The sequence below is a fragment of the Diaphorina citri genome, unplaced genomic scaffold, assembly GCF_000475195.1.
Source record: "Diaphorina citri unplaced genomic scaffold, Diaci psyllid genome assembly version 1.1 scaffold287, whole genome shotgun sequence".
NCBI classification, from domain to species: domain Eukaryota; kingdom Metazoa; phylum Arthropoda; class Insecta; order Hemiptera; family Psyllidae; genus Diaphorina; species Diaphorina citri.
The window spans coordinates 134,889-146,378 of record NW_007377723.1 but is presented as its reverse complement, the minus strand read 5'-3'; the positions used below and the strand labels follow the sequence as shown (position 1 = coordinate 146,378).

Below are 11,490 nucleotides of genomic sequence, written 5' to 3'. Positions count from 1 at the left end.
GATAATAATAATAATAATAATAATAATAATAATAATAATAATAAAAATAAATTTAATAATAATAAATAAATAAAAATAAAATATGCTTGATTTCTAGGATAAGCACAGCAGCAGTAGCAGTAGTAAGGATAAAGACAAGCACAGGAGTGACAAGGACAGACATAGTTCCAGCTCAAAAGACAAGCACTCTTCTTCGTCCAGCAGTAAAGACAAAGAAAGGAGTGATAAGGACAGAGAGAGGAGTGATAAAGAGAAGAGTTCCTCCTCGTCCAAGGATAAACACTCGAGCAGTTCCTCATCCAAAGATAAGGACAAGGACAGAAGGTAAAAAGACCCAGCCGACTACAACAGCTGTAAGACCAAAAGATCCTCAATGGCAAAGTTGGGTTCAAAATGTAGTGAGAAAATTTTCTTTTTTTATATATTAATGGGTAAAAGCAGAGCAGACTAAGACCAAATATCAACTTCCTGAGTTATCTATATAATTGGAAAGAGTGCAAAAAGATCTACTTTTTATATTGGTCACAAACTTCAATTTAGTGTTGTATTGAAATGAGAGCAAAAACAAATTGGCAAAAAGTATTTGTACTTGTTATTTCAGCAAACACTCAAGCAGCTCCTCGTCAAAAGACAAAGACCGCCACCACAGCTCGAGCTCCTCGTCTAAAGACAAAGACAAACATCGGTCATCCTCTGATAAGGACAAGCATCGTTCCGATAAAGATAAAGATCGACACCGATCAGACAAAGACAAGCACCGGTCCGACAAGGATAAGAGTAAACATAGCAGTAGTAAGGACAAAGAGAGGGAGAAGGATCGTCACAAAGGTAAGGGATGATTTCTTCATACAGCTTTTGCATCTTTGGTTTTTGGTTTTGATATTAATTCATTTCAAAAATATACCTATGTATTGACAGTTTTTTTACAAATTGGTTCTGCTTCTCATACATACTTTATACATTGTGCTTGTAAGACAGCAGCTCTTGGCAGTGGACTAAAATCCAAAATGGATAATTTTTCTGTTCACAGAAGAGAAGAAGATCAAAGAGGAAGACAATGTGCAACAAAACCATGTTGGTGAAGACGTAAGAAACCTTTTGTTCATTCAGAAAACAAAAGATCCTGAATCATACTGACCCGTATTGAACAATCCTTATTTTTTGACATTTTTGAAAAATTTGAACCAAATAAGGATCAAAGTCAAATCTCAAGTATATGATTTGATTGAAATTTTAGGCATTTCTGTGTTACTTGTTTTACTTAGTGTTCAAACCAGCGTGACTCAACCCGTCCAAAGGTTCAACCAAATAGATAAATTAAAAGGGCCTGACTTGAACAGTCTGATTATAAAGCAGTGTCCACACTATTTCAAATGACAGTAGACTCGAGTAGACACACCTTGCTACCTCACAATTCCATTTCTGTCCTTATACCTAATGGACTTCCTCTCCTGTTCACAGAGTGCAAATGACTCGGATATGTTGGAAGCGAGTCACAACAACACGACACTTCAGAACAACACTGTCAAGTCAGAATACGAGGATGAAGACATGGAGCCAGCCCTGGATCAAGCCCCACCCACACCTTCCTACGAACCCAAAGTGAAGGAAGAACATCACTCGGAACTCAATATCAAGGAGGAGGATGATGAAGAAGAGGAGGAATATAAACCGGACCAGCCGGAAGAGGAGGAAGAGTCAGAAGAAGAATTGCCTCTGGTAGGTTTTTATTTATATCATCAAGTCAGAATACGAGGATGAAGACATGGAGCCAGCCCTGGATCAAGCCCCACCCACACCTTCCTACGAACCCAAAGTGAAGGAAGAGCAACACTCGGAACTCAATATCAAGGAGGAGGATGATGACGAAGAAGAGGAGGAATATAAACCGGACCAGCCGGAAGAGGAGGAAGAGTCGGAAGAAGAATTGCCTCTGGTAAGTTTTTATTTATATCATTTTTTTTTCTTGTACATCAAAAGCCCAATCTGAGGCTTAGGTGTATGGACTAAACAGCCCTCAAGGATGGGTTAAGCTTCTACGAATCTACGAAAAAAAATTTGTTTCATGAAGAGTTGGGTCTTTAGTATAATTGCTAAGGGACTAACTGGTGATGAAGTGAATGGCCAGGCTGATTGGAAAGGGCTGACAAAAAATGCCGACCTCATCACTGAATTTGAATATGGCAAAGAAGAATAAGCAGCTAAGATGGGTTTCACCCTCCATTCAGCAATTAGCCACCTGGTTCCTCACATTAACCTCACCCAGCCTGAGAAGGCTGCTTTGAACGTTCCTAAGATCTAGGTTGTGGACCTTTATTTTGAAACCTCTGACTTTGAACATTTATTTTCTGTTTAAAACATGCTCACCCTTGAAATGGAAGCTGGTGGTAAGTTTGGCAAAGAAAAGAGAAGATCGTATGTGATGTTGTAGTTTGAAGAAGTGTGTTCTAAATGCTAGATAGAGAAGTTTAGATTTAGTGTGTGTGTGTTAGTTTGTTATGCAACAACTTGGAATTGGAATGGTTTGTCTGACTACAATGAAACAACAGACATGTTCAGTGTTTAATTAATCTTGCTGATTTGTTTTGGGCTTTTGGGTCCCATTGGCCCCTCGAGGATCCAATGGAAACCCTCTGAGTGTGACTTTTAAGTTAATGGCTTACTCATATTAGTAGTTGTATTACTCCATTTAGCTTTTATAGCAGTTACAGTTTCCTCTGTCAAACCTCTTAAAAAAAAATAAAAAAATAAAATAAAATAAAATAAACTGTCCTTATTTTGCATCAGATATCTAAGTCGTAAGTCCCAAAATAAAAATCAAGTACTGTGAGAAAAATGGAACCAAAAAGTCCCTTTTTCCTGTCATTGCCACAACCACCTTTATTTTTCCAGGCTGCCCGCGCTCAACAGAAACGAAAAATGAGTGAAGAAGAGGATAGGAAGACAGGATAGGAGAAAGCCAGCCGTTCCGAGAACGAACATTATCCCATCAGGATAAAATCCGCCCCGGGCAGAAATCGAACCCACGGCCTAGCGCTTACAAGGCAGACGCACTACCAACTAAGCTAACTAGGCTGGCCTTCGAAAAAGAAAGCCAGTGGGGCGGGCAGAATGCACCAGTTACGAATGGGTCACTCACTGAAGTTCAGCAACTTTAGCGCCTGTTTGATATCTGAATGGGTGACCATCTGAGATTCTGAGCAATCGTGTGCTGCTGGGTTTTCCCATTCCCACTCAGGCTTTTGCGAGGTTAAAGTAGGTGCGTACTTGTCCCCAAATGGAGTGTAATACGTTCTTTACGAGTGGAGCATATTCAGCTGCATGAAGAGAAAGACGGTAAGTTCTTTAAGAAGGTAGTTTTTTCCAGCCTTGTAAGCGCCAGGTCGCGGGTTCGATTCTCGCCCAGGGTGGATTTTATCCAAACAGATGAGGTTCGTTCACGGAATAGCCGGCTTTCTCCTATCTAGTCTTCCTTCTCTCTTCGCTTTCGGGACAATTAGACCTTAGCAGTTACAGTTCTCTCTATCAAACCTTTTTTTTTATAATCCACCAGAAATGTTCTAGCTTTCTACCTTTTATAGGTGCCTTCCTAATGGGAAGTAAAAATATTAACAGTGATGTTAAGTAATAGCGTCACAAGAAAGGTATTAAAAAACAAGTGATTCATTCAATCGCTCAATTCCCTCTTTTTCTTTTCCAGGTAAGGAAATGAAGCTGTCGCAGGATGCCGAAGAGATAGCCACGTTTTACGCGCGCATGATCGAGCATGAGTACACGACCAAGGAAGCGTTCAACACGAACTTCATGAAGGATTGGCGCAAGAGCATGACGGAGAAAGAGCGCGCAGTTATTACCGACCTGAGCAAGTGCGATTTCCGCAAGATGCACGCCTACTTTGTGCAGAAGAGCGAGGAGCGAAAGGCGATGAGCAAGGAGGAGAAAAAGGTGAGTGAGTCAGGGAAGAGAGACTGCGTGAGTGGTGTTTTTAGGAGCTTTTTTTCACCTTGAATTAGGTTCTCTGTCCCCCGTTTCGCGATGATTGTATGGACTAGTGAAAATCACTAGAAATAAAACACCTTTACTCTACTTGGAACTTTTACTAGTTCACAGAAGTGTGAAATGGTTCACTGGTGATTTTTCATAGGCTTAAAAAAAAATTAATCGTAAGAAGGTAAAGAAAAAAACAATAGAAGACAAGTTGAATTTTTTAAACAAATGAACACTTTAATGACAATGAAAAATAATGTTATATGAAACTACAATTAAATCTTTAACTAGCATAACTAAGCAAAGAAACCTATTACTTACTCATGATTTTATGAACTAGGTAACATTTCTTTTACAACTAACAAGTACCCACAATTTTTTTAAAAGAAAGAAATAATCTCAAGAGCTATCTTTGTCTGAATATAAATGAGAAAACAGGGGTTCACCATTGTGAACCCCTGTTGCCTCACCTCTGCTTGCCTTGCTAACTTTCTCGGGAATGGGGTTTTCCATTTCAAGGTGACAAATCTTTATATTCACCTTGTAATGCTAGCTCTCCGAGCTTGTTAGCACTCAATGCCATAGCCAAACATTGACTATCAGTGTAATTGGAAGTTTTCAAAATATAAAGTATGTTTTCCACATAACCTATCAGCCTCACAATTTTAGGCGGTTCGTCCAACAGTGGTGTGTCACTGTCACTATCACTGAATTTGTTCTCGGTCTCTTCTCGTTGTTTCCTCTCTCGATACAATTGACCGGTGTGAGTTTTCCAAAAACTCAGCTCAACCAAAGTCTCGTACTCCTTGGCAACCATTCTTGATGGACACCATGGGCCACATACTCTGCATTGAATATTGAATGTGGCCTTTGGGGTGGAAGGATCGGGCACAGAGCCCCGCTTTGGTCTACGAACATTTCCAAAGGAGTAGTACAACTTGTTCTCTTTCTCATATTCACTTTTCCATTGCCTGAAACCTGAGAACAAAGAAAACGGGAATAGGGATGAAAATACTATTTAATAATTTTGAAACTTTAAATCATTGTAGTAACCCCAAAACAAATGTCTGAAACAAATGTGCTTTTCAGTCAAATTGAACAAAAATGTGAGTGACTATGTTACTAGATTTTCAATTTTGAAGTGAGTTGAAGTTGCTTACTTAATTACAAAAAAAATTAAAGTAAAAATGGAAATACAAATGCACAAATTGTCCCTTCTACTGAACTACTTACTTTTCATGTCCTTGAAAGTGAGTTGCTCTGACTCGACTTTAATGCCATGCTTCACTTGTAGATGCCTCTCTACTCGTTGAGTGCTGATGAATTTCTCCCCACAACCTGGACAAGAGAACTTTCCCTCCATTGAAAGACTTTGATCACAAACTTTGAAGACAATTTAATAGACCAAACTTTGGTTCACTAAATAAAGAACTGTTCAAGACAAAACTTTGATTCACAATAAAATAAAAATTTCTTTTAGACAAAACTTTGGTTTGCCAAATATTCTGACAACACAGGTAGAAGCAAAATAATAATGAACAACTGAGAACTTCTTTCTAATAAAGTTCTGATAATTATTTATGAAAATTCGAAACAAAAGTTCAGATCAATGAGTTCAATTATTTTTAGGTGAAAAAATGTTCAATAACTGATTAAATTTTAAAATTAATTTTTACTATTTACTTGTTTAAATTTTCACTTAAAAACTCCTTACACTTACATGTTCACTCGACTGAACGCGGTAAAGAAAAAAGAAATGAAAGATTTTTGGTGTGCGCCAAATGAGGTTATGTCACGTCGCCATTTTATAAACAAAGAAATCCGTTAAGACGATACTAGCGCTGTGAGAATCGAGGTGGGAAAACGTCGAACTACACTTTATTAGGGTGTCAAAAAATGATAACCTAGGTGAAGTTTGAATAGTGAACAATCAGAACAATGAAAACACATGAGGTTAACCATGGTAATTCTCGTGTTTTAGTTATAAGTTATAATTGTTGACCATTGTTTTAGCCGACATTGATATTACAAATTAACTCGATATAAATAGTGTAATCCACTTAAATTAACTTCATTCTCCAAGTATGGTCGAGGGGTCGTCAATGTTAAAGTTAATTTATCTTCTGCTTTATTTTATAATTGATTTCTTCATCTTCTAATTTACTTTATTTCATTCGATTTTGTGTTTGTAGAAAATCAAAGACGAGAACGAGGCGATCACGAAAGAGTACGGCGTGTGTACGATAGACGGTCACAAGGAGAAGATCGGCAATTTCCGTATTGAACCGCCCGGACTCTTCCGAGGTCGTGGCGAACATCCGAAGATGGGAAAGTTGAAGCGGCGCGTGCAAGCGGAGGACATTATTATCAACTGCAGCAAGGACTCGAAAGTTCCCCCGCCGCCCCCCGGACACAAGTGGAAGGAAGTGCGCCATGACAATCAGGTGGGACTTTTTTCTTTTCCCCCTTTCTTTTGGTGGGATTTTTACTGCCTCCGGGATTTTTTCCCTCCTGAACCTAGATTTTTAGTCTTTTCTGTACCTAGATATTTTGATACTTTGTTTTGTGAGAAGTTATTTGGTACTTTGATACTTTCCCTATCGAGTGCAATGATGTTCTGTTATATTTCGTCGCCTAAGTTTTTCTGAGGAAAACCATGATGACTGAGCACTCTTGTAAATTTTATATGTTAGAAACTTTGAACAATAAATTGTACTGGTACAGATAAATGGGAGAGAATCTACCTAAACCTGAACCATTACTTGACAGAAGGTTATTTTTGTACACTAGTTCAGTTCAGAAAATACAAGTAGAAATTCCAAGATTAGTATGGAAGATATTTGTACTTACTTAAAGTACTTATTATGTCGAGTGCTATGATGTTTTGTTATATTTCGTCGCCTAAGATTTTTCTGAGGAGAACTATGTTGTCTGAGCACTTTCTTTTTAAAAATTCCTACCTATTTACTTTCCTTATCCTTTGTACATATTTATTATTATATTCTCTAAAAGGTTTGATGATAGAGGAAACTATAACAACGGAGGTTCTGTTGTCCCGAAATCAAAAAAGACAGGACAGGAAAAAGCCAGCCGTTCCGAGAACGAATCCTATGTATTTAGGATAGGGTTCGCCGCGAGCAGCCTTCCAAGCAAACTAAGCTGGGTATGGAGAATTTAACTTTAGGCTGTCTAGTTCGCCCCGGGCGATAATCGATCCCAAGCTTCGTCTAATGATTAGACTGTAACCCCACCAATCCCCCCCCCCCTGCAGGTAACATGGCTCGCCAGTTGGACGGAGAACGTTCAAGGCCAGGTCAAATACATCATGTTGAACCCTTCGTCCAAACTGAAGGGAGAGAAGGATTGGCAGAAGTACGAAACGGCGAGGAAGTTGGCCAAATCTATCAACAAGATACGAGAGAACTATCAGGCGGATTGGAAGTCGAAAGAGATGCGCATCCGACAGCGAGCCGTCGCTCTGTACTTTATTGATAAGGTGAGATCCTTTCGGTGGTTGTTGAGTGGCTGGAAGAGTTCCGTTAGGAGAATCTTGCCTCCTTACTTAAAGTGTAATTTTATTTTAATTTCTTTATTGGCAAAGGTAAAAAATGTAACTAAAAAAAATGTGAGTTTATTTTATTGACGTAATAAGGTGCGATTTTCCGGCGTGAACGACCTGGTATCCCAGTGTTTAACGTCTTCTTCGGGAAAAAAAGGTGCGCTTTTAAAGGCCCTTTAAAAATTCACTGTCTTTCACATCGAGTTTTTACCTTCGCGATCAGGTGGGTGACCACCCGGGCAATTGTTTCATCCGATTTTTTCCCCCAAATGCCAAGGGGGAACGGGCCTTAACAAAGGTAACTTACGAACCTTTCAATAGAAATTGAACAAGTCGAGTTGTGTTATGATTGATTTCAGTTGGCGCTGAGAGCTGGTAATGAGAAGGATGAAGATCAGGCAGACACTGTAGGTTGCTGTTCTTTACGAGTGGAGCATATTCAGCTGCATGAAGAGAAAGACGGTAAGTTCTTTAATAAGGTAGTTTTTGCCAGCCTTGCAAGCGCTAGGTCGCGGGTTCGATTCTCTCCCAGGGTGGATTTTATCCAAACAGATGAGGTTTGTTCACGGAATAGCCAGCTTTCTCCTCCTATCCTGTCTTCCTTCTCTCTTCGCTTTCGGGACGATAAGACCTTGGCAGTTACAGTTCTCTCTGTCAAACCTCTTTTTTTTTATAATCCACCAGAAATGTTCTAACTTTTTTCTTACATTCTTTAAAAAATAGGAATTCAGCTTTTCTTCTTTACTAATGTTCTATATTTTTCTCTCGTTTTCCCGTTTTCAGGTAAACCGTACGTTGTATGTTTCGATTTCCTCGGTAAGGATTCCATTCGTTATTATAACGAAGTTCCTGTGGAGAAACGAGTGTTCAAGAATCTGCAACTATTCGTCGAGAACAAGAAGGGATCTGATGACCTGTTCGACAGACTTAACACTTCCGTAAGTACAGATCAATTGAAGCAATGAAATGATTCAAATCGTTTTCTTTTTTCTTTTTAATTCTGTGATAGTTTTCACCATAGAAACTTCAGTAAGTAAAAGATCATTGGAGCAAACGAAGCGATGCGATTTTATAACAAAACCATATTTCCTTTCTAAAAGAATTTTGGGTCCAAAAATAAGAGTAGGTATTCCTTCACCAGTAAACACAAAAACAATTCTACCACAACGGATGTCTGTTTTTTTCTGAGAGAGTCATAAATAAAGTAGGGTGACTCGCAGACGTACAGGTACAGCAGATCTTTGGTTGTCGCCATAAAACCTCTGTCCTTTTGTGACCATCGGACCCTATTTTCTATAAATAAATTATATGGACGCCTTTTTTACCTGCCTTTACCAAGTGTAGGCACTACAAGGATAAAGAAAGAATAGATCAGTCGTGCTTACTTAGGTGATGTTTCAAAGTCATAGAGCAGGAAAAATGAGGACCAACGAAATTTTTCTTTTTCTTCTACGACTTCTAGATTTAAAAAATACCGGTAAATCGTGAACTTTGACGTCACGGCATACGCTCCCGTAGGCGATGACGTCACATCAAATGTCCCGAGCAAAACTCCCTCGCAGGCAACGCATTAATGTGTTTGTGCGCATACGTTTCTGCGCAGTTCTTTCTGCTCCTCCGCTAGCGCGCTTGCATAGTGGCGCTACCTAACGGACGAAAAAAACAACTGCGTAAAGTTTGACGTCACACATATTTGAACTCTTTCATCAGAACGGAAAATAAAAATTGAATTTTCGACCTTTTACAGTTATTTTTTCGGAGTTTTGACCTCAGATTTGGATTTTTCCCAACTTTTTACATAGGAATCGACCATTTATTTATAATTTTTACCCATTTGCAACTGCTCCATTGTCTTCGGTCCGACTTTTTTCTCCTGTGAAGATTACATAATTTCTTTATGACCTTCAAAGTGATGTGGTCTTTTTTTAGAGATGACGTAAAAGCTTGACCTTTTCAACTCTCCCATTTTTCCTCCCTTTTCTATTTCGGAATATTTTATTTGTATTTGGCCAGGTTCTGAACAAACATCTTAGCGAGTTGATGGAGGGCCTCACAGCCAAAGTGTTCCGTACGTACAATGCCTCGATAACACTACAGCAGCAACTCAATGAACTTATGGACCCTGACTTCTCTGAAGCCGAAAAGGTAAATTCTAAGTTAATAACTTATAAAGGTGTATCCAACCATGGTCGATCGACGTCGATTCACAACGATTGACGTCCGTAATTTTGTAATTTGTAATGTATTTGTACAATTTATCTGACATAAAATACATAATGTGAGTACAATGTGGCTGTGGACTATACACCTTAAGGAACTATTTGGTAAAGAATAGCTCACCCTTGATCAAACTGTTATTTCCTCAGTTTTGTTAACCGAGAGAAAGAAGCAATTAAATTACAGCCAGCCTAGTTGGCTTGGATATTGTGAACGGATAAAGTTCGTTCTCGGAACGACTGGCTTTCTCTTATTATGTTCTTCTCTTGTCGGTGAGACTTCGATGAGACTTTCGTTGTTACAGTTCCTGAGTTCCTTCTATCAGATATCAGACTCAAAGATTTTTTTTTTTTTAAAAAAAAAAGACCAATATTCGTGATAAAAGATAATTATATGTATTTACATTCAACATAATTATATTTCTCTTCTATTGGTTGACTATTTTTTAATGTCAATAGAAGACGATTAGTAACTATATTGTTTCGTGCCTGATACTTCCAGATCCTGGCGTACAACCGTGCTAACAGAGCCGTGGCTGTACTGTGTAACCATCAACGTTCCGTACCCAAGTCTCACGATAAGAGTATGGGCAATCTGAAGGAGAAGATTAGCAACAAACGGAAACAGGTGAGGTGTTATTTTTTATCTTTATTTTAATGGCAGAATTCTGCCACCGTGTGCTCTTCCACTTAAACAAAGAACGCCTTTCAGACTTACGGTCTGTTCCCACATCCCCCCTCTTTTCGATTTCGGTATGATAACAAAAATCTCCATACAACATAAGGGAATTTTTGGCAAAAATGTGCAACACTTGTTTTTAACCCCATTGAACCCTGGGGGCCTGGTAATCCTCGAGGTTTCTCTTTTCTGAATAAGTTCTTCAGTTTACTGAACTACTCACACACAAAAAGCCCACTCCGAGGCTTAGGTGCAGGGGTAAACAGCCCTAGAGGATATGAGTTTAGCTTCTACGAATCTTACTGAACACTCGTTGCTATGTTGAAAGTTGAAAACCCGGGCTTTCAACATAACAACGAGTGTCCACGATAAAATAAGTCTAATTAATGTAACGACCATTGCAATGAACTCTCAAGATATGTAAGATAGTTTACTAATGTTACCGTCTCCGTCTATTTCAGGTGAAAGACGCCGAGCGGGCGTTAAAAGACGCCAAGAAGGCAGGCGAAAGCAAAGCAATGACGGACAAGAAGAAAACGGCGCTGGGCCGTCTCAAGGAGCAGCTGCTTAAATTGGAAGTACAGGAGACGGATAAGGAAGAGAACAAAACCATCGCTCTGGGCACGTCTAAGCTGAACTATTTGGACCCTAGGATCTCAGTGGCCTGGTAAGAATAGAATCTTCTATTATAAAAACAAGATCCATTCACTCATTCACATTTCACACACTGATCGCTCTATCTCCTGAACCACAACACCTAGAAAGCTGAAATTTGGTAGGAATATTCCTTTTATGGTCTAGGTGTGCAATAAGAAAGGATTTTGCGAAAACCTAAACCGATCCGAGATATGATCAATTTTTGATCGCTAAAATCTCCGTGAGAAATACACAGAGTGCAGAGACTGCGGGAGAGAAATGTTCCGCTCTCGACCAACATTTTGAGTTTCGTTTATGTTTTTAGTTGTATAACTATGCAGCTAATAGGGAGCGCGCAGCGCGACCGTATTTTTTATTATTTTCGGCCATGCCTTTTCTACAAGTTTGGCCAT

At 39.1% G+C, this 11,490-nt stretch overlaps 3 protein-coding genes across 3 annotated transcripts in view; 2 read left to right on the top strand and 1 right to left on the bottom strand.

Moving 5' to 3' along the window:
• Positions 1 to 2,952, top strand: part of LOC108252126 (DNA topoisomerase 1) — a 5,460-nt gene extending 2,508 nt beyond the window's left edge. Inside the window, exons 2-7 of the mRNA XM_017443175.1 lie at positions 98 to 324; positions 602 to 828; positions 1,031 to 1,086; positions 1,462 to 1,719; positions 1,757 to 1,936; positions 2,893 to 2,952. Of these exons, the coding sequence (XP_017298664.1) occupies positions 98 to 324; positions 602 to 828; positions 1,031 to 1,086; positions 1,462 to 1,719; positions 1,757 to 1,936; positions 2,893 to 2,952 (1,008 nt within the window). The remainder of the gene's footprint in view (positions 1 to 97; positions 325 to 601; positions 829 to 1,030; positions 1,087 to 1,461; positions 1,720 to 1,756; positions 1,937 to 2,892) is intronic.
• A 748-nt stretch (positions 2,953 to 3,700) lies between these two features.
• Positions 3,701 to 11,119, top strand: LOC103507098 (DNA topoisomerase 1; the record flags this gene model as incomplete). The annotated part of the gene is given in 8 exon segments (XM_017443176.2): positions 3,701 to 3,945; positions 6,180 to 6,431; positions 7,259 to 7,483; positions 7,906 to 8,008; positions 8,330 to 8,484; positions 9,560 to 9,691; positions 10,265 to 10,390; positions 10,903 to 11,119. Coding segments are annotated over 8 exon segments (1,448 nt in total), but the record flags the coding sequence as incomplete, so codon positions are not given.
• Positions 3,966 to 5,525, bottom strand: LOC113466528. Its single transcript, XM_026822039.1, has 2 exons — positions 5,221 to 5,525; positions 3,966 to 4,965 (listed from the first exon to the last, which is right to left on the bottom strand). The coding sequence occupies exons 1-2, from the start codon at positions 5,348 to 5,350 to the stop codon at positions 4,502 to 4,504; spliced, it is 594 nt and encodes a 197-aa protein (XP_026677840.1). The 5' UTR covers positions 5,351 to 5,525; the 3' UTR covers positions 3,966 to 4,501.
• Positions 11,120 to 11,490: the final 371 nt, after the last annotated feature.

Excerpts from the sequence above, each read along its gene's own strand:
- LOC113466528 (XM_026822039.1), bottom strand. The coding sequence starts at position 5,350 with ATGGAGGGAAAGTTCTCTTGTCCAGGTTGTGGGGAGAAATTCATCAGC. Across the intron at positions 4,966-5,220 it reads CACTTTCAAGGACATGAAAA|GTTTCAGGCAATGGAAAAGT; the intron begins GTAAGTAGTTCA and ends CTTTGTTCTCAG.